Source organism: Megascapheus bottae, chromosome 2 (genome assembly GCF_031878675.1).
Source record: "Megascapheus bottae isolate mThoBot1 chromosome 2, mThoBot2.hap1, whole genome shotgun sequence".
Taxonomy (NCBI): domain Eukaryota; kingdom Metazoa; phylum Chordata; class Mammalia; order Rodentia; family Geomyidae; genus Megascapheus; species Megascapheus bottae.
The window spans coordinates 35,603,060-35,624,536 of record NC_143510.1 but is presented as its reverse complement, the minus strand read 5'-3'; the positions used below and the strand labels follow the sequence as shown (position 1 = coordinate 35,624,536).

Here is a 21,477-nt window from a genome sequence, read left to right as displayed (position 1 = left end):
ACTTGAACCAGGTGACTTTGAACTTGATCTCAGGTCCCAGCCTCCCCTCATAGCTAGGATTATAGGTGTGAATCACTGATGCACGTGAGATAACTTTTTAATTTAAACAAAGAAGTATATGTATCATTCAGAGTTCTATCCTAACTCATTTAGGTGAGCTACCACCTCACCTAGTTTTTCCAATGGTGACATTTCATATTTCAGGAAGCCAGTGACCAAACTAGAAAATTCTAGTGTGTTCTTTGATTATTACTGTTTCCTAGAGAATTGTTCCTGTGTATTTAGTTAGATGATTGACTGTCTGTTTGATGTAATTTGAAGAATTCTGGGAAGTTACTACCCTCAACTCATCCCCATTTGCTTAATCTTCCCATAAGTTTTACGGTGCATAACATTCCACCACTTGAGGATTCTTCCTTGGAACTGAAGTTTGGTCTTACATGCCATTCGTCATTGAAAATGCAAATATCAATGGTAGACATAGCAAGTCTCCACTGATGCAATGTTCATCATATTCAATGATAAAGACAACCCCTTAAGGTGCCACACAGCCTTAAAGGGAGCCAGATGTGGTGGCTCATTCCTGTAATTCTAGCTACTCAGGAGGCTGAGATGCGAGGATTGTGGTTCAAAGCCAGCCCGGGCACTAAAGACTAGTTAACCACTAGAAAATGAGAAGTAGGGCTGTGGCTCAAGGGATAGGGAGGTAACCTTGTGCTGAAGAACTCAGGGAAAACATCCAGGCCCAGAGTCCAAGCCCCATGTCCCTCCAAAAAAAAAAAAATGTTAAAGGGCACTGGGCATTGGTGGTGCATGTCTGTAATCCTAGCTTCAGAAGGTTGAGATCTGAAGGTTATAGTTCAAATGTAGCCAGAGCAGGAAGTGTGTCAGGCTCTTATCAGCAATTAATCACCAAAAAGCCAGAGGTAGTGCTGCTGTGGCTCAACCGATAGAACACCAGCCCTGATTGAAAATGCTAAGTGACATCACCTAGGCACCTAGTGCAAGCCCCACAACTGGCACGCACACACACAAAAAGAATGTCCAAGCTGAATAAAAAGGATCTATCCCATTCCTTGGTTGCTTGCCCACTGGAAATTATTTTTTAAGTAAAACAGTTTAAAGGTAGAATAATTCCTTTTCTACCTGAGTGATTTCCTTGCTCAGAATGCCATCTGTGGAAATGGCCAAAGCTGGTTGAGATTAAGTATCCTTTAGTCATTTCTCTTTTTCTGCTAGATATAATATAAAAATTAATGCCTTCAAAATGATGTATTTCTAAAAACATGGTCTCTGGAAGAATGTATTATTCATCAGATAGGAATTTCATTTGTAGTTTAGAAATCTTAGCAAGATACTAATGATTTGCCTACTTGATTCATTCATTCATTTATTTGCTTAACTTAGCCAATGACACCTTCACTCTTGCTGGGCAACGACCAAGTTCAGTTCCTCATTCTCCAAGAATTCTTCCCCCCAAGTCTCTTGGTATTGAAAGAATCCATTTCAGAAAGTCATCCATCAATGAACCATTTGTGGATCACAGGCATTCCAGGTGAGAGCATACCACAGTAAGTTAACTAACTTCCTGTAGCCAAGGAATCTTTCCTCCACATGGGTGATATGTTTCTTGTTGTGGTGATGATTATTTACGCTTTCAGAAGAGGTTGCTTTCCTATAAGACAGAGGCATAGAAACTCACCCAGACATTCATTGTTGACAGCAAGAGGAAGTGCTTTTTAAATGGCCTTCTTAGAAAGATGTTGGTTCTCTTTCCTTGATAGTAAAGTCTGTTTTATATTAAGTTATAGTGCTTTTAGCCATCTCATCTAGTTTGGGTATTGTGTTAGTCGGCCCTGTGCTGAATACCTGAAATAAATAACTCATAAGTAGGGAAGGTTTATTTGGGCTCACAGTTTCAGTCCATGATCACTTGGCCCTCTCTCTTACTTGGAGCTGAATGTCATGGTAGGAAGACGTGATGGGGAAAAGTTGCTCACCTCATAATAGTCAAGCAAAGAAAAGATGCGCAGGGAGTTTGGCCTAGTGGTTAAAGTGCTTGCCTAGCATGCATGAAGACCCGGGTTCAATTCCTCGGTACCACATACATAGAAAAACGCCGGAAGTGGTGCTGAGGCTCAAGTGGTAGAGCTCTAGCCTTGAGAAAGTCCAAGGACAGTGCTCAGGCCCTGAGCTCAAGCCCAGGACTGGCAAAAAAAAAAAAAAAAAAAGAGAATAGGCTGGGTCTCAGCACCACCATTCAGGGCATACCCCAATAAGCTGATCTTCCTCTTAATGGTTCCAGCAGCTCCCCAAAGCCTTGAGCAATGGCTAAGCGTGGTGCCACATGCCGTCATCCTAAACTACGGTGTTAGATGGTGACATTTGAAGCTAGGCGCCTAACGATACTCTAGTTCCTTTAAAAGTTCCTTTTTTTTCCTTCAATGCTAGGGTTTGAACTTAGGGCCCCATATTTGCTTGGCATATTGCTTCCTGCTGTAAGGTACTCTACCACTTGAGCTATGCCACCAGCTCAGGTTGTGCTAATTATTTTAAACATGAAGTCTAGTAGATTTTTTTTTCTTCTGAACAAGCTCGGATTAGAGACATGAGCTTGTGGCCAAAACAATTTAAGGATGTTGCCATCTAATCCGGGGGTCAGCGGACCACAGTTGTGGTCGAGAGCACACTGCTATCCATATTTCTTCTTTTTCTTTTTCTTCTTCTTTTTTTTTTTTTTTTTGCTTGTTTTTGCTTTTGTTTATGGAATGCTTAAATAATTGTGTGAAGGAAAACCAAAAGCAACAATAGTATTTGGTGGCAAGGAAATTACATGAAGTCATTTCCTTGCCCACAAATTAAGTTTTATTGGAATATAACCACACCCATTCATTTATCTCTTCTCTGTGGCTGCTATTGCATTAGAAGGACAGAGGATGAAATCTCTGCAGAGACTTCCTGGCCCACAATGCCAAGAAGTACCTATTAGACCATTCACAGAGAAAAGACTTCCTGAACTTGTAATTTGTTTCTGGTCAATTTTTCTCAGTGTTCTCTTTGTAAAAAGGGCTTTCGATTCATATTTGTGACCCACAGAATCAGACCACATGGTTTTTCCCTAAAACTCACCTAGGGTCTACCAGGATACTGACCCATAGAGAAACTCTTCCCATCCTTATCCTGTACTGCCTTTCCATCAGCTTCCAGTAGGCTGGCTTTGTTTCTTTGTTTTTGTTTTGTTGTTGTTGCTGCTATTATTGTTGAAGATCCACTACCCAGTCTTGAACTCAGGGCCCCCCATTTTTGCCTGGCTTTTTTGATCAAGTCTGATGGCTTGGGCTGCATCTTCACTTCCAGCTTTTTTTTTTTGCCAGTCCTGGGCTTAGGCTCAGGGCCTGAGCACTGTCGCTGGATTTTCTCAAGGTAAGGGCTCTACCACTTGAGCCACAGCACCACTTCTGGCTTTTTGCTACATATGTGGCACCGAGGATGAGGAATCGAACCCAGATCTTCATGCATGCTAGGCAAGCACTCTATCACTAGGCAAAACTCCTAGCCCCTCACTTCCAGCTTTTTAATGAGGTCATTGGAGATGAGAGTCTCACCGATTTGTCTGTCAGGCCTAGCTTTGAACCTCAGTCCTCATGAGTAGCTAGGATGACGAGTGTAAGCCACACAGCACCAGCTTTCCAATGCACGTTTCCATCAGTACATGACAATACTGCCAGAGGTGTTGAGAAGCTCATCCTTAACTTGATTTCTCTCGCTCCCTCTCTCTTTTTTAAATCGTCACAGAGAGATGCTGTCGACACACAGCAGCCCTTACAAAACTCTGGAGAGGCGTCCTCAGGGCGGGCGGAGCATGCCCAGCACACCAGTCCTGACTCGAAACGCCTACAGCAGCAGCCACTTGGAGTAAGAGCTCTGTTCCCATTGTGTGGGCTGTGTTCATTTTGCCTTTTGAGTGTTTGTCTTGCTTGCTTGTGTATCTCCATCATTTTGAGTGATTTCCTCCGATAGAGCCTTAGTTCCTGCTTCCTCATTTTCTGCTTAAGAATTTCAAGTCTGTCAATAAAGGAAAGGAACTGGATTGGTCCAGATTTTTCCTATCATCTTCCCAACCAGATATTACCCATTCATTATTCCATGGTGAGGGTGAAGATAACAGTATTCTGAACAGTAGTATTCTGAAGTAGAGACAGGAGCTGAGTTAAATGTTTTATTCAAACTAGATTAATTAGGGCCAATAATAAGCCTAACTGAAATGGGAGTATCAGATATAGTTTCTGTCTAATTTTACAAAGGCATTAGCAAGAGTCACAGAGTTTAAATATCTTATCCAAGCTCATACAGCTTAGAATTGTCCATGTCTTAACTCAGTGTGCCTTCAAGGCCAGGTTCTGCTCTGTCATGCAATGCCACCTCGTCCTGGCCTAACATATCTTAACTTTTGAGAGCCAAGACATGTTGAGTGTCCTCAGGCTTTAGTCAAGTTGTATATCATTACTTATATCTGCCCTACCCTCAAGGAAAGATTTAGCAAAACATGACCTCTTTCTCATTTTACCCGTGGCAATGAGCTTATGGGTGAACCAGAGTGTTATCTGAACAAACAGATTCTATCCTATGGTCAATCTTGAGACTCAAAAACACCTGTTATAATTTGGGAGCTATTAAGTCAATCAGTGTAATATTCTATTTTGTTCCTTCTCTTTCTCTATTTTTTCTCCACCCCACTCCCACCCCCAGCCATGTGGCTTGAACTCTGGGCCTGGTCTCTTTCCTGGCCATTTGTGAGCCACAGCACCAACTCCAGTTCTCTGGTGGGTATCTGGAGATAAGTGTCTCACTAGACTTCCCTGCCTGGGCTGGCTGTGAACTGGTGAGATCCTCAGACCTCACCCTCCTGAGTAGCTAGGACAGTCAGGAGTCACTGACTTACTGTCCCCTTTGCCCTTTTCTTCTTCTTCCAGACCTGAATCTTCAGCTCAGCACTGCCGGCAGCGGAGTGGAAGCCTGGAATCCCAGTCCCATCTGCTCTCTGAGATGGACAACAATAAGCCATTCTTTTCCCTTTCCAAATCCCAAAGAAGCAGCAGCACCGAGATCCTCGATGATGGGTCTTCCTACACCAGCCAGTCGAGCACCGAGTACTACTGTGTGCCGCCCACCGCCGGCCCTTACTACAGCACGCAGACTCTGGACACCCGTGCCCGGGGACGGAGAAGGTCAAAGAAGCACAATGCCTCAACTTCAAATTCAGGAAGCATGCCCAACCTGGCCCCAAAAGACAGTATGAGGAATGGTGTCTACTCCAAGAGCCAGGAGCCGCCGTCTTCTAGTTACTACATTGCTGGGTATCCACCCTATGCAGAGTGTGACCTTTATTACAGTGGTGGCTACGTCTATGAGAATGACACCGAGGGACAGTACACCGTCAACCCATCCTACCGGTCCTCTGCCCATTATGGGTATGACCGGCAGAGGGACTACAGCAGGTCTTTCCATGAAGACGAGGTGGACCATGTGCCCCATAACCCCTACGCAACCCTCCGGCTGCCCAGGAAGACGGCTGTGAAACCCGAGCACATCACCAAAAACATCCACAAGGCCTTAGTGGCTGAGCACCTGCGGGGCTGGTACCAGCGGGCCTCAGGGCAAAAGGATCAGGGGCACAGCCCGCAGACCAGCTTTGACTCAGACAGGGGTTCACAGAGATGCCTGGGGTTTGCCGGGCTACAGGTGCCCTGTTCTCCAAGCAGCCGAGCATCCTCATACTCTTCAGGTAGGCATATGAAACTTGGGGGTCCATGCCCCTCTTCCTTCCCACCCACTCCTGAGCCATTTGATTAGCAATGGAAGCTATGTGTTGGATCCTCAGTAAGAACTGCCGACTTGAATATCTGCAGTACTGATGGAGCATGTGGTAGATTCAAGTCCTATCTTGAATTTGTAGAACACTTAGTTTTCTTTATGCTGTCCTATTGGGGGCTTTCACAAACTTTGTTGCTTCTAGGTCTTACGTTGATCACCACATCTCTTAAATGTTATTTAGGCCACTGAGCTGTGGCATTTTGAAAGAAGGAAGGCAATCCAATAGGCACATAGGGAAAAAAATAGAATTATAAATTATATGCAGTGTTCCTATTGATGGGCAAAACTTAATCAAACATTGTTTTGAATATTGAGGTATCTAAATCAAGCTTCAGTAATTTTGGTAGGAGATGACATTAATGAAGCACTTTCCTAAGTACTTTGTATATCTTAATTTTATATCTATGTCTCCATAGATAGATATATCTATATCTATATATAATAGGAGTTGACATTAAACACTTTCCTAAATACTTTGCATATGTTAATTTTATACAAACAGATACACATAGATATAGATAGGATATATATGGATGATTTAAACAATTAAGGGTACTGGGAGTAAGTTCAGTGCTAAATCCTGTGAACTTGCCTAGCATGCTTGAAGCCTTAGGTTTGTTCTCCTTAAACACACACACACACACACACACACACACACACACACACACACACACACAGACCAACTAGGAATTTTGTTTAGAAAAGATATTTTCTATATAGCCTTTCTATTGAGATTGGCCACTACCTCTGCCAACATCTGGTGATGACTCACTGCATGCCAGCTCTAAGTACTTAAGAAATGGGGTCCTGGGGAAGGGCCTGCTTAGGGCCCCATGAATTCAGCAATTGAACACATATGCCCATGAAGCCTAGCTCTCAGTGCTAAAGAGTTCTTGGCTGGAAGGAAGCATCTTGTCAGAGGCCAGAGGAATGTATGAAAATTAAGCAAGTTTCAAACTCTTAAGAAATGAGCAAATTTTCAAACTGCACGGAGACCTGAGGTCATGAGTCCTGCCTCCTCCCTTAACCATGACACCTTAGTGAGACACAGTGTGGGAATTCCCAAGTCATGACCTGTACCTGTAAATGTTTCAGAAGTGTGTTGACAGCCTTATTTCCATGGAGATTTCTATTTGGGTTCAAGCTCTCTCCTGTTTATGGAAGACTTTGGACTTCCTCTCAACTTGTCCCATCCATGCCCATATCTGACACACAAAAGGCCCTTGTCATTATTTCTTGTTATTTTTGCCTCACATAGAGAACACCTTTCTTCCTCTTCAAGTTCAGGGTGTTGCCTGAACATTTCTTTGCAGAACAAACAGGAGGGCAGAGGTGCCTGTTGGTGGTGGTTGTGGCATGGGCTTGGAGTTGGGGAAATGTGTCCTGGGAGGAGCCGATGTAACCTAATTGTCAACATCACTGCTGGTGGGCTGAGTGTGTGGGACAAGAGTAAAGATGGAAGCCAGGCACTGGAAGTTCACTTCTGTAATCTATCCACTCAAGAAGCTAGGGTCTGGCCAGGAGTTTGGCCTAGTGGTAGAGTGCTTGCCTAGACCCAGGTTCAATTCCTCAGTACCACATACATAGAACTTCCACAGGGCTCAATTGTTATGCCACTGTATATCAGTTTAGTTGTTTTTCTATACATGATACTAGTTAATGCAAAATCTAGCATCATATCCTGAGTACTGCTTTTGGTTTGTTTTTAGGGGTTTTGTTTTGTTGCCTAATAGATTTTGGGGTTCATGTTATATGGATACCTATGCCTACTTCACAAAGATGTTTTACAAAGTAGATTTTACAAATGGCTCTTCCTTCCTTGCTGTTTTCTTTCTCCACCTGAAATTCTTCAAAATTCTTTCTTGATTCATAAGAGCTTCAGTGGCATAAGCAATACAGAGTCCAGATTCTAAGAAGTTTTTCTCCAACATTAATTCTTAACTTTCTAATGACTTTCTCCAAGGCAGAGCACAAGTTTAGGTTATTTTCTCCAACTATCCATGCTAAGAGTTTAAAAAATTCCAATCTGTTATGAAACTTACAGTTTTGTGAAGTGAAATACACTGAGTTATTAAGAGGAAATCAATTTAGCAAAGAGTAAATTGCTCCATAATAGTGCTATGAAACTATTCCTATTTATTGGTATATTCTGTCTATGTAAAAGTGCTCCAGAGCTGGAAGTGGTGATGTGGCTCAAAGTGGTAGAGTATTTGCCTTGAGCAAGCTCAGAGACAGCACCCAAACCCGGAGTTAAAGACCCACTAAAACCCCCCACAAAAAAAGCACTCCAAAAAAACAAAAGTGAAGATGGAGTTCATGCATCCTGGTTCGAGGCTGGCCAGAGCTCCCTTAACTCCACCATTATTTAGCTCCAGAGACTCAATGCCTCTTTTTTTGTCAGGAGTTAGGTAGATGGAATTAGTACTCCCAGAAATCCATTCTGGAATGTTCCTCATTCCTGCCTCCAACTAGTAGCCACAGAAATGTACTACAACAGACACGTCTCCTTCTCTTGAAGAGCTGCAATTCTGGTTATTTGTCAATTTAGTTAAAGTTTCTATAGTCCCTCCCTGTCACTGAGGGCTTGCCTGGTGACTCCGTTTTAGCAATGATGACAACCAATGGATACTGGCAGCTGGCTATATCTTACATGGTATCTTTTGTTCTTAATGTATTCTCCCATCTCATGTGTGGGACAGTTCTATAGGGTGAGTACCATCTTTAGATGTGTTATTATCCTCATTTTGCCACCCAAGTGTCTCCGGCTCAGAGAAATACTAGAAGGTGGTTGAGTGGTTATTCTGCCCCAGCTCTGATTTTATCCACCCAGCCTCAGAGCCTCTTGTTGGAGCTCAGCAGGGTCCCTCATCTGTTCACAAACAACACATGTACCCAGAACCACAGCTGACTTTTGAAGTCTGTGGCCCCTGGTGATAAGGGCTTTGGAGGCCAGAATCAGGAACTGGAGCAAAGAAGGAAGGATTGGAAACAGAGCTGGTTTTGTGACTGTTGGACAACTCTCATGGCATTGCTGCCATCGGTGTGTTGCAGGCATGGAGCAGGACTGGTTTTACAGGGGACAGCAAACGCCCAGTGTGGCTTTCATCAGACTTGCGCCCTGTAGTTCTGCCCTTATCCTGCTCTACAACTGCCCTTCCGTAAAACTAAGTCTCTTCTTCCTGAGTTGTTTCTCCCTGCCGCACCCCCATTTGTTTTTAAGACAAAGAAAAAAAAAAAAGAAAGAAAGAAACCTTCATCTCGCTAGGAACCCATGTTGTATAGGTTGTTTTTGAATTTTTGTTGTTGGCTAGTTAGTGGAGGTTGTGTAAGGCTTAGATCTCAGGATCTTTTGCTTGCTAGGTAGATTCCCAATCACTTGAGCCCAAGCTCTAATCCTAAGATTGCCTTTGGCTACCTATCTGCCCAAGATAATTTGGGCCTTAAACCAAACTAGATGAAGTAAGCTATCACTGGATTCTAAATCTTAGCTTGGCTGGGAGTGTAGCTCTAAGAATTTAAGCACTAGATTCTGTCCCCAGCACCAACAAACAAGAAAATTAAGCTTGAACTCTTTAATAGTTACTCCACGCCCTGCTGATTATAATACATATCTAAATGACCTATACAGTGTTCGCTCTGGGTATTTCAACTAATTCCGTTTTTCTTCCTGTTTTTATTCTAGTGTCTTCTACAAATGCTTCTGGGAACTGGAGGACTCAGTTAACCATAGGGCTGTCTGAATATGAGCCCCCAGGATATTCTCCTTACACCGGCTGCTACAGCACTCTGTATAATCCCCTACCCTCTCCAAGCAGGTGAGAAGCAGTGCTCAAATTCTAACAATCTTGGTCTTCTCTGGAAAGAAAAAAAATTCAGAAATCCTCCCTTCAATTATGAATGTTAAGCCATCTCTAGCTCAGAGGTTGGCAAACTACAGCATTCAGGACAAACCCAGCTGCCTCCTGGTTTGGGAAATAAAATTTCATTGGAAAACGTCCACACTCACTCATCTACATGTTAGTTCAGGCTGTTTCTATGCTATGAAGTCAAAGCTAAATAGTGAGAGACAGCAGTAAATCCAGCAAAGCCCAAAATAGAATGGCCTTAAAGAAAAAGTTTCATCTAGCACATTCAAATTCCACTGTTTTCAGAGTCTGCATTAAATTCTGTCTCCAAGGGGCTTTTCTCTGTGTGCTTCCTTTCATCTTTTTGAGACAGTACTTGATACAGTATTATTGATAATGTCTATTTCAGTGTTTCTTTTCTTTTTCTTCTTTTTTTGCAACCTTGGAGGGGAAAAAAAGTGTCTATCCTGCAAGACCATTCATTCCAAAGCTGCTCAGGGACAGTTGGTGGATCTCAATCCAGCCATGTGCTACCTTGTGTGTCTGACCTTGTTTGTTAAGAAGCAACAAACGCAGCCAGCTGTCCTTCTTGTCTTTATAAGTACTTCTTTGTAAACGTTACAGGAATAATGTGTTAAAGGGAAATTCTTAACTGACGAACTCTGAATTGCTATATATTTCAGGATCACACCCCCCCCCCCACCATCCCCAGTTCTTCTTAAGGCAAAGGAAGAATTAAGTTCCATGAGGTCATTCTTCCTTTCTCACAAAATAAGTTCTTGGCAACATCCATGTTGCCAAGAAGTACAGCATTCTGGTATTCTTTTAGGAAAACTGAATTGTGACTTGTTCAACGCAGATGACTCCTTCAGGTAGAGGAGACTAGCAGAGACACAGGTGTCTAGGCTGGTGAATTGGAAAGATTAGCAGTTAGATTAGCAGTCCTGAAAGCTGGCAGGGTGACAAGTAAATTGGGGAAAAAAAAAAAAAGAGCCTTGTTTTCATTCCTCACATTCAGTGGGAGTTTTTCTTGGCTGGAAATATTAAGCCAATTGTCTCAACTCCACAAAGGGTATTCTCAAAATAGACTTGGAGTGAAAATACACTTCAGATTGTCAGATGGTTTGGACTTGTGTAAATAGTGCTTGAAAATGAGATTAGAAAAGTGCCCAAATGACTGGCCCCCAAGTCTGGGCTGGATCTTTTGAGTAGGTTTAGTCATTTTGTGCAGTGCATTTGTAAACTTTCTGTGGGTACAGTTTTCCATTGCCTTTTGTCGCCTAGTACATAAGATGCTCAGGTCTTATCACTGCTCTCATTGAACTCAGGAAGTGCTCAACTTCTTTTTTATTTTTTATTAAAGAATTTATTATTGATTTTTACATCATATTTCAAATGACATGTTTAATGAACGAGTCTTTTTTTTTTGAGAAAATTTGGTTGCCTATATATTTAAGGTAGTCTAAGATAGCTTGATAGACTGATTTCAGTGGGAACATGTACAAGAAGTTCTACTTTCTTTAAAGATCCCTAGTGTGTACACATGTGTATGATCATGCACAGGCCTATTATGGTGGAAGATTTGAGAAATAACAAAGAAATACATAAGATGACAGTGTAATCATAATTCCTCCAGAGAAAGCAACTATTAATGCTTTGAATTTCTCCTCCCATTTGTCTGTGTGTGTCCAGTACTGAGCCTTGAACTTAGAGCTTTGCATTCTCATTTGGCCTTTTTTGCTCAAGGTTGGTACTTGACCCCTCCACATTCAGCATTTGGTGGGTTAGTTTCAGATAATAATCTCGTGTATTTGTCTGTCTCAATCTTCAAATCTGGGGTTCATTAAGTAGCTAGGATTACAGGTGTGAGGCGACCAGAGCCGTGCTGTCTATATCCATTTTTAACATGGTCATAATGATAGTGTAGATATAATTTTTATATTCTATATTGTGTATGAAATTCTATATCCTTATCTTTGAATTTCCATATCATGGCAATAACAGATTGCTCTGTAGCATTTTTTTTTTTTTTTTTTACTCTTTAGACCTTACTTTATATAGCCCAGACTTTGTATAAAAGCTCCCCCAGGCATGAACAACTGATGGAGTTCAGGTTTTCCTTTTTTTTTTTTTTTTTTTTTAACTGTTAGTAGTGCTACATCTCTGTGGACAATATTGGTCTGAATTCCAGATTATTTGCTTAGAATACATTCTAAAGGTAGACAATGGGTGAAGTTGCAAAGTGTAATATTTTAAGTTCTTGCTTTCAGATAGATTTGTCCCAGGCACAGAAGTATGGAAGAACCTCTTCCATTTGCTTCTGGAAGATTTCATTTAATTATAATACAGACTGATCATTTTAACTTAATTTCTTAACAAATAGAATCAGTTGCTTATAAATCTTGAGAAATTCTTTCAGAAATTGCTTCCATTGTATTTATGTAAACATTCTTTTAAAGAAGAAAAAAGCTTCAGGATACTGATAAAGGTTTTAAATCTTCAGCTACATGTCAGTGTGTTATCCGAATTAACTAAAGCAAGTATATATTATGTAGAGATTCTCTTTTCCAAAGTGACTAGGCAAGCTACACATTTGTAGCAGCATCAAATTTTCACCCCAGGACCATTAATCAATTTTCCATTGGAATGAACTTTTCCAAAGTAGAAATGTTGAAGTCTCTTACGTTGTTATACCATGCAGTGAGATTCTTGGCTCTGCTACATCTATTTTCAAATAACTTTTTTTCTTTCAATTCCTGTTTCCTTTTCCCTTTCCTCTTCCCTCTTCTCTTCTAACTTTACCGGTTATTAGGCAGAACCTGCTTCTGACCAGGAGAATGGTTGTGTCTCCAGAAATGAGATCAGTTTTAAATTCCCTTTTGCTAAGTGTAGCCAGCTGTAGTAAGTATAGTCATCAGATTCGTGTGTTGCTTCTTGCATACCAGGAGTTTGCTTGCTCTGACTGCATTGTGAAGTTGGGAAATCTGTCTTTACTTTTGAGTCCCATGAAAATGCTAAAAACCCTGGAGTTTTATAGTATTTATTCCCTGGCTCTTCTCCTAAAGACCCTTTAACACTTCTACTAAAAGCTTTTGAAGTTTAAAATAGGAATCTACTAACTATCTAACCTACTTTAACCTATAGTTATAGTAATGCAATTTGGCTTACCAAATTGGTTTGTATAACAGGTTATGCTCATTTGAATAGATCGTCCAAGTATGCTCGCCATTTTTAACTGTGCTGTCATAGCATGTTTATACTTCACCTACAAGCCCTTGGGATACCCAGGGGCCTGTGTTGCCTTTAAACCCTTTCCCTTGTCCCTGGGGAAAGCATATGTATTCCCTTACCTTGAATAATGCTTAACATGCTGCCATAAGAATACATCTTCCTGGATGCCAGTGACTTACTTCTATAATCCCACCTTGTCAGGGGGCTGAGATCTGAAGATTGTGGTTCAAAGCCAGCCCCAGGCAGGAAAGTCCATGAAACTCTTATCACTAGGTAACCAGAAATCCAAAGTGACACTATGGCTCAAAATGGGAAAACAAATATTTTTACAAGATTCTCAAATTTAAAAACCGTTGTGTCAAAATATTTAGTACATATACTAATAAGGAAGTCACAGTTGGATTATGCTGATTTAAAAGAGAATTCCAGATAAGAAAAAAGAAAATGTTGGAATACTAAATTAGGTACCAAACTGCTTAATGTCTTATGGGGCAACGGGACTATAGCCTATAACCTTTTCTGTTTCTCACAAGTCCTTTGGTTTTTCTTCAAGACCCCCCCCCCCAAAAATTAGCATAGAACTTAATATAATCTAGGCTCACCAGAAGTATGTTCAGTTATACACAAAGGCCACCCCCTCTTCCTTGGAGTATTACATGAATAAGACAATCCCTTTCTAGGCCCTTTAGACATTAGGACATGGTAAAAGACTGCACTCATCTTTAAATTTTAGCTTCATCTTTAAATTTTGGAAAATTGTTCTTAACAGTGCTTTCTACTAACCTCTTTGTAATGAAGCAGAAAAGAATGGCCACAAGAAGTAACTTGTCTGCTTTCCTTTTCTAGACAATACACAGAGGCCAGTCAACTGGACAGTACAGATGGAAACCAGTTGGAAGACAGCCTGGAGAGTAGTGAACAGAGGCTCTTTTGGCACGAAGACTCAAAGCCTGGAACATTGGTCTGAATACAATGAGACCTCGTGACCAAACACTGCGTTCTCACACTGGTGTGCCTTGCACAAGGGATTTGTCTTCCCAGAAGGCTGTTGGCTTTAGCACCCTAAAAGTATCAAAGTGTGAAGAGGAGATTCACATGGCCCTAGAAGGGAATCACACTCTAAGCCCCATATTGGCCCTGAATGAGGACCTGACTTTCCATCTCCAGGCACCAACTTACCACCAAGATCTGACCCCATGTGGGACCATTGTCAAGAGAGGACTCGGCAGGAAACCTTTCTCCAAAGCAAGCACTTTGGAAGGAAATCAATATGGCTGAAGGCAAACTTCAAAACTGTGAACAGTCATTCAGGGAGTTGGTCCCACTGGACAAGAAGACAGCGGAGAGTTCAGAGCACAGCTGAGAGTGGCGAAAGGAAGAAAATGAGAAGCTCCTATGTGGAGCTCCCACGAGGTTTGAATTGTTAAGCTGACCAAGGACAGCATGGGGGCATTTCTGCACAGATGTGACAATTTAGACAGTATTGGAAAATTACTTGAAGAGAAGTTGGATTTTCATGAAATTCTGAATGAGTGTAAATGTTTTTAGGATATGACAAAGAGTGATTTTTTAAAAAATAAACAGTGTAAGATGGGTTCTAGACAAGATTTGGTCCTGTAGCATTCTGTAATATAATTTTATGGTAATCGTATAGGAAAATGAAGCAGCCCACTGAATAATAGACAAACTCTGCTTCCAGATCTCTCTAAGGTACAAGGTCACTGAGCTCCTGTTTTCTTTCTCTGTTGCTTGCGTGATGAACAACTGTTCAGGCTGATAACTCTCCACCTTGCTTGCCATTTAAAGTGATAGGCTAGCTGGGCACTGGTGACTTCTGTCTGTAATGTTCGTTACACAGGAGGGTGAGATGTCCAAAGATGGAGGTTCAAAGCCAAACTAAACATGAAAGTTGATGAGAGTCTGATCTCCAATTAACCACCAAAAAAAGTCACCAGCCTTCAGTGAAACAAAGCTTAAGGATAGCACCTAGACCCTAAGTTCAAGCCCGTGTCAGCGCACATGCGCGCGCGCGCGCGCGCGCGCACACACACACACACACACACACACACACACACACACACACACACACACACGCGATAAGCTTAATGTTGAAAGTTGTTTTTTTTTTTTTTTTATAATAGTGAGTTTTAAAATGTCTTTTGAGGTAAGACACAAAAGACCCCAAACAACAGCAAAAATCAAAGCCACCTCATTGTAGAAGAATTTTGTGCCTTACAATGGTGAACTCTAGGGAATTAAGCCCATTGGATTCTACTTGTAGTTCTGAATGACCAAGTAACAAAAACAAAAACAACAACAAATTGGCATTTAAAAAAAATGACTTCAAGCTACAATAGATTGAATTATGAGGCCAAAACTACCTCATACTTTTCTTGGAAGAATAATTCGCTACAGGTCTTGCTTTTAGAACAAAGGATTTCCAGATTGTTCTCTGTCATCTTTATTCTGCTTCACAATTCTATGAAAGGTGCTCTCTCCCTTACCCTTTTGTACAAGTTTCTTGTTCATATTGTGAATAGAGAAGTTTCTGACCAACTTTTTTGGCACATTTTCTATCTATATTCCAAAGCATGTACTATATCCATAAAAATGATTTGTTAAACTGGTCCTTAGCCATTTGTATCATTAGAAATGAAGTGGGGGGATTTGGAGAAAAGAAAACATAAGGAAAAAAATAACTTATTCCTTTTTGCATATTTGTATAGCGTCTTGGAAACAAATACTCTTTTACATATTCTTTTACTGTTCTGATTTTTTAAGACCTATTATTTTTTTACGTAGGTCAATAAACTAAAGGTGTGTTGCTGAAACTGTTTATGTATTCTTGTTTGTGTGTAGCACGCATATGAAGCCAGTTGACTTACTACTCTATTTCAAGTAATAGGTTGAACAAGATTTCAAATTTTTATAGTATCACCATATTTTATTGATTCCAAGATGCACCATATTTATATGTTCATCTAAAAATGGGCTTTATCTTTTGACTGATGGCCTGTCTTCATTGAATTGGCATTGTTTTCTTTCTTTGTGATAAGTAAAACAATGCCTTGTCCTAGAATATAGTTGTCCTAGAATAGATGAAACAGCATTTTATTGCTTTGTGGAGAATGACTGGCAAAGACTTTTTAGGTTTCCTAATCTTGGGAATGTTACTTATTTGCAACAAATAATTCATCCTGGTTTCTCAGACCGGCAAGCAATCTGTGTAATCTGCCATCTTTTAATATCCTGTCTAGTGGAAAGGACAGGGCAGGAAGTGATGTGTAGAAGAACTTAAGTGAATGTTTCTATACATATATCTTACGTGAAAATAACCTTCTCTTGTTCAAAAAAAAAAATGGTATACCCAGAATTGCAGGTATAACTTTGAGAGGTAAGTAGAACTTGCCTCTCAGACTGGACACTGCAATCCTAGCTGCTCAAAAGGCTGAGATCTAAGGATCAGGGTTTAAAGCCAACCCCGGCAGGAAAAGAAGGGAAGGAGAGACAAGGGAAGAGAGAGGAGCGGCAAGGAGAGGAGAGAAGAGGTAAGGAGAGGAGAGGAAGAAAGAAGAGAAGGAGAAGAGAGGGAGGGAGGAAAGGAGCCTAAGGGCAATTCTGGAAAGGGCTGAAAGGTCACAAGGGTGGAAGTAAGCCTGGAGAAAAGAGCAGTGGAGACAGCCTAAAGCAAGGGGGAGCTGCAGAAATCAGCCTTTCTTATCAGGGTGTGACTTGGAGACAGCTTCTCAGATGAAAGACCAGGAACCAGCCACTGGTCTGGGATTATCTTTGCCAGCAACAAGCCTTAGTATTTGCGGTGTGTACTTAGAAGTTTCCCAAGGCAGCAAATGACCTTGCCAGCACACACACACACACACACACACACACACACACACACACACACACACACACAGCCCTGATCTGTGGAAGCATTCTCTTTGTTGCCTTCTCCTTGGCTTGGTGAGATCAAAAGCTGGGAAGGCGGAGTGTGAGAAAGCTCTCGCTGGGGAAGCTGGTGGTTCCAGCTCCAGGCTAAAAAGCGCTGTTACTTCTAGTAGCCTTTCAATTTCCACCAGCTCAGCCTTATAGGGATTTTGGTGGTGGGTGTCTGGGAAGACATGGCCTCTTCATAAAGTAGTGGTTAAAGATATGAGCTTTGAAGTCAGCCAACCTGGAGACTGTCAGGCTTGAAACAAGTCCAGCCTTCCTACTTATAGCTCATATAAACTAGGGCAACCTGCCTGACACACAACCCCTCCAGCCTTCCGTTTTCTCCTTAGTCTCCATCTCACAATGAACCTGTGTGGGTTGTGCAAGATTATACATGCAACCAGCACAGCACTATATAACACCAAGATCCTATGAAACTACGAAACTACTTCCTGCAGGGAGAAAGGGAGTAAGAAATGTGGACCTCTCTTCAGGATCTCCAAAGTCCAGGTGCTAAGGATTCTCACAGTATTCCTTTAGCCAAGGAAATGTCAGTGCTGAAATAAAAGTATCATCACTTAGGTCTGACTCATCTTAGGTACTGTAAAAGGCTCAAGGATTTTTTCTCCCAAGTTTGCCATTATTAACTACCCCAACAAAAGCTTAGGAAGATGAAGTCTTTTTGTCTGAATCTGTAGCTGCAGGCCTTAGATTCCAATTCACACATTCAAGAGTGCAAGGCAGAGATATATTGTAAAATGTGAATCCCTTCCTCTCTACAGTGCCTGAAAGAGTCTGATGAGGGTGTTTTTCTGGGGCCCCAGCCATAGTTCTTCAGCAAGGCCAGGACAGGGTTGACTCTAAGAGCTTGAGAGTAAACACTACCTTAAATTGGGTATTTTGGGTTCCTCCCTTGTTGGCTTAAAGACAAGTTCCTGTCTTTTTTTTTAATGTGCATAAGAACACAAACAAGCCAGCCAGTGAACCGATTGAGCAAATGAAAAATGCAAGGTAAGGGTTACATATGAAAAATAGCTCTATAATTGCTTTGTGCCAGTGGCTCATACATTTCTAAATTCTAGCTATGATCAGGAGATTGAGATCTGAGGATTACCAGTTGAAACTAGTCTAAGCAGGAAGGTCCATGAGACTCTTATTTCCAAAATAAGAAAGTGAAACTGTAGCTCAGTGGTAGAGTGAAAAAGCTAAAGGAGAGCACACAGACTCTTAGTGCAAGCCCAGCATGCGCGCACATGCATGCACACACACAAATCATACAATCATGTAATTTTTCAAGAAGTGAATATAGGACATTTAAGGTAGCCTTAACAAAATTCAAACAGGACATGAAACAAAATCTTTAATACAGGACATGGTCTGTTAAGCAATCGAGATATGCTGAAGTTATGGAAGAGCTTGCCTATGAAAACCTTCCTTACAGTTTTCTAGAGGCTAGAGTTCTCAGACCTAGAATACCAGTTAATGAGGACACCTAGAGGCCTTCATGGGTTATTACAGGCAGGATCCCAGCTGAAATCATGACTTACCCTCAATACTACCTGAGCAAACAAGTTTTAGTATTCTGTACTTCCCACCACCAAAAAAAAAAAAAAGGTCAGTTTCTAATTCCCAACAATTCTACTTACCAGGTGTCTTCCTGAGGAGTTAGTTTACATTATTAAATACCATTTTTACGGGTGGGTTAGAAGAGATGGGGAGAATGATGGAAAAGGTGGCATTGATCGAGATGCATGGTACTCACCGTCTGATTGAGCTGAAACATTTTGCAAAGTCCTTGTGATAATTCAAATATCATATACATTGTAAGTAAGATAGAAATAATGCTAGCAATCACTTGGAATTATGAGAATTCAGTACACTTCCCTGTTTTATTTAGGAGCTTAACACAATGCCAGAGACAAAGAAAGTCCTTAAAAATTTTCAGTGTCTGGGGTTAGAGTCATGTCTCAAATGGTTGAAAATCTACACAAAGGCCTAGGTTCAACCCCTGGCACTAACCCCTCAAAAATTTTGTCATTATTGTACTACAAGGAAGCAGAATAGGAAGATAGAGGGTTAATACAAAATATTTAACATACCAAATATATATGCTAATAATATTTAAGTATTAATAACATATTTCAGTAATTGAGGAGGTAAAAATAGGCTCACAGTGCTTTGGTTCAGGGCCAGTTTAGGCAAAATTAACTGAGGCCCTATCTCAAAAATAGGACTGGGAAAATGATTCTTTCCTAGCATACAGTTGCACCACAATAAGTAAATACGAGAGAGAGAGAGAGAGAGAGAGAGAGGGAGAGAGAGAGAGAGAGAGAGAGAGAGAGAGAGAGAGAGCGCACCAGTCCTGTGGCTAGACATTGTCCCTGAGCTGTTTTGCTCAAGACTTAAGCCACAGCTTAATTTTGGGCTTTTTTTTTTTTTTGGTGTGTGTCTTGTTTGGTTTGTTTTATTGGTGGTTAACTGGAGATAAGAGTCTCACAGACTTTCCTGGCTTTGAGTCGTGATCCTCAAATCTCAGCTTCCTGAGTAGACAGAATTATCTACTCCTGAGGACCTGGCACTCAGCCATACTAATATTTAATCATCATTGAATATTAAAGAAAAGATTGATGTAAAGGGAAGGAGGTACCTTTTAAGGTGAAAAACAATGTGACAAGATAAACAACAATGCCATCTTTTAGGAAAACAAGTCATCAAAATGAAATTCATGATAGACAAAACATCAAGATTGTGACTGATATCAAAAACGTTTTTAAGACAGTTGGTAACTTTTTATTGAGGCTTTTAGATTACAATGTGAAGTAAAAGGAAAAAATACTCAACCAGTATTTTACACAGCTATACCAGAATAGTTTAGATACATGGGATTGCATTTCTCAAAAACTGCTCTCAAGTATAAACATGTCTTAACTCCTTGGGTTTTCCAGTTGACTATTCCAACCTGAATTTTAAGGCCAAGTCCCATCATTGCTTGATTTCTTCAGAGCTGAAGCACTGGTTTTTAAATCGATGTCCACTAATTCCACTTCAAAAATGAGTTTTGCATTTGGTGGAATTTTGGCATCAGGCTGTCCTTTCTTTCCATAGGCCCATTCTGGTTCAATCTTCTGTCGAGCCTTTTCTCCTTTATTCATACTCAAAAGGGCTTCATCCCACCCTCTGATAACTTTACCTAGTCCAACCTTAAAACTTAATGGTTTGGCCCTTTTCTTCTTCTTTGAACTTGTTTGAATATTAGTATGAAAAACAGTTCTGTCCTGTAATGTTCCCGTATACCAGCAGTGAACATCTCCCTTTTTGGGAAAGTTCGTTTTATCTCCCTTTTTTAGAACAGATTTTGTATATATTGGTGGACCCTCATCCAGAGTCTCTTCAGACTTGGTTTCTTTGGGTTTATTTTCATTAAGCTTCACATTTTTCACTTGCTCAGACACTTATACTTCTAGTACCTTTGAAACGCTTACTTTCAAAAAAATGGTTATAGGCTGTAACCAAATGGTCTTTATTAGCTGTCTCGGCTACATTTTTAATGTTTCCTAATAATTTATGCTCTGCCAGAAATGAATCTGAACCGTTATCCTGCAGAAACTTGATAATGTCCTTCTTGGGCAGCTGCTCGCTGAGTAACTGTTCCATGGTCCATGCCCGCTGTGGCACGGTGGCCTCCATCTTCCCCCGCTGGCGCTTAGCTTTCTAAAGCTGGCCCGCCTGCTATCAAATTTTATACAGGATTTTGTCACAGACTTGGCATTGTCTTGCTCTGTGCTAACTCAACTACCAGGAGAGAACAAACACTGCACACAGAGAGTCCAGGAAATGCTCTCATACACTGGTAGAGACCACATAATTAGCCACAGGCTACACCCTTATGAGAATGCTTGTAGAGCTCACACTTTTTTCCCCCCTTTCTTTATTGTAATTAATAGAAGGATTACATTATATTCACCAGATAGAGAAAGAACATTACTTCACAAACATTGATACCCTTTTTTCATCTCTTGGTCCCCATTTCCCTCCCCCCACTCCGGCCCCTCATCTTGTTTTCCCTTATCCGATTTCAAATAACCAAATAAGCACATGTACAATATATCAGATAACAAGGTAGAATATTGTAACAATATGAGATAACCAAGGGACAGCAAGAGAGATGAGAGATAACATAGTACATTAAGGACAATAATCACTCATTATATGGCTTTTGTTTCTATATCCTGAAGGTCCTTTCAATTAGTGTCATACTATATGGCCTTATGTGTCTAGGTTTTGCTCTATTGTAAATCTCTGCTAGGAGATCCTAAGGTTTCTACTGATTGTGACAAATGAGGGAGATTATTGGGCCTATGTTCCTTTGAATCTGGCTTACTTCACTGAATATGATTTTTTCTAAGTCTTTCCATTTCCGAACAAATGGGGCGATGTCATTCTTTCTGACAGCAGCATAGAATTCCATTGTGTATAAATAACACATCTTGTTGATCCACTCATCAACTGAGGGACATCTGGGTTGGTTCCATATCTTTGCTATGGTAAATAGAGCTGCAATGAACATCACTGTGCTAGTGGATTTAGTCTGTCCTTG

At 40.9% G+C, this 21,477-nt stretch overlaps 1 protein-coding gene and 1 pseudogene across 1 annotated transcript in view; one reads left to right on the top strand and one right to left on the bottom strand.

Annotated features, from left to right (window-relative positions):
- Positions 1 to 14,937, top strand: part of Frmd4b (FERM domain containing 4B) — a 132,308-nt gene extending 117,371 nt beyond the window's left edge. Inside the window, exons 19-23 of the mRNA XM_090323916.1 lie at positions 1,408 to 1,555; positions 3,796 to 3,915; positions 4,974 to 5,785; positions 9,557 to 9,689; positions 13,797 to 14,937. Coding sequence (XP_090180042.1) covers positions 1,408 to 1,555; positions 3,796 to 3,915; positions 4,974 to 5,785; positions 9,557 to 9,689; positions 13,797 to 13,917 — 1,334 coding nt within the window. The 3' untranslated portion in view covers positions 13,918 to 14,937. The remainder of the gene's footprint in view (positions 1 to 1,407; positions 1,556 to 3,795; positions 3,916 to 4,973; positions 5,786 to 9,556; positions 9,690 to 13,796) is intronic.
- A 4,909-nt stretch (positions 14,938 to 19,846) lies between these two features.
- On the bottom strand, positions 19,847 to 20,567 carry LOC150066673 (peptidyl-prolyl cis-trans isomerase FKBP3 pseudogene; annotated as a pseudogene).
- Positions 20,568 to 21,477: the final 910 nt, after the last annotated feature.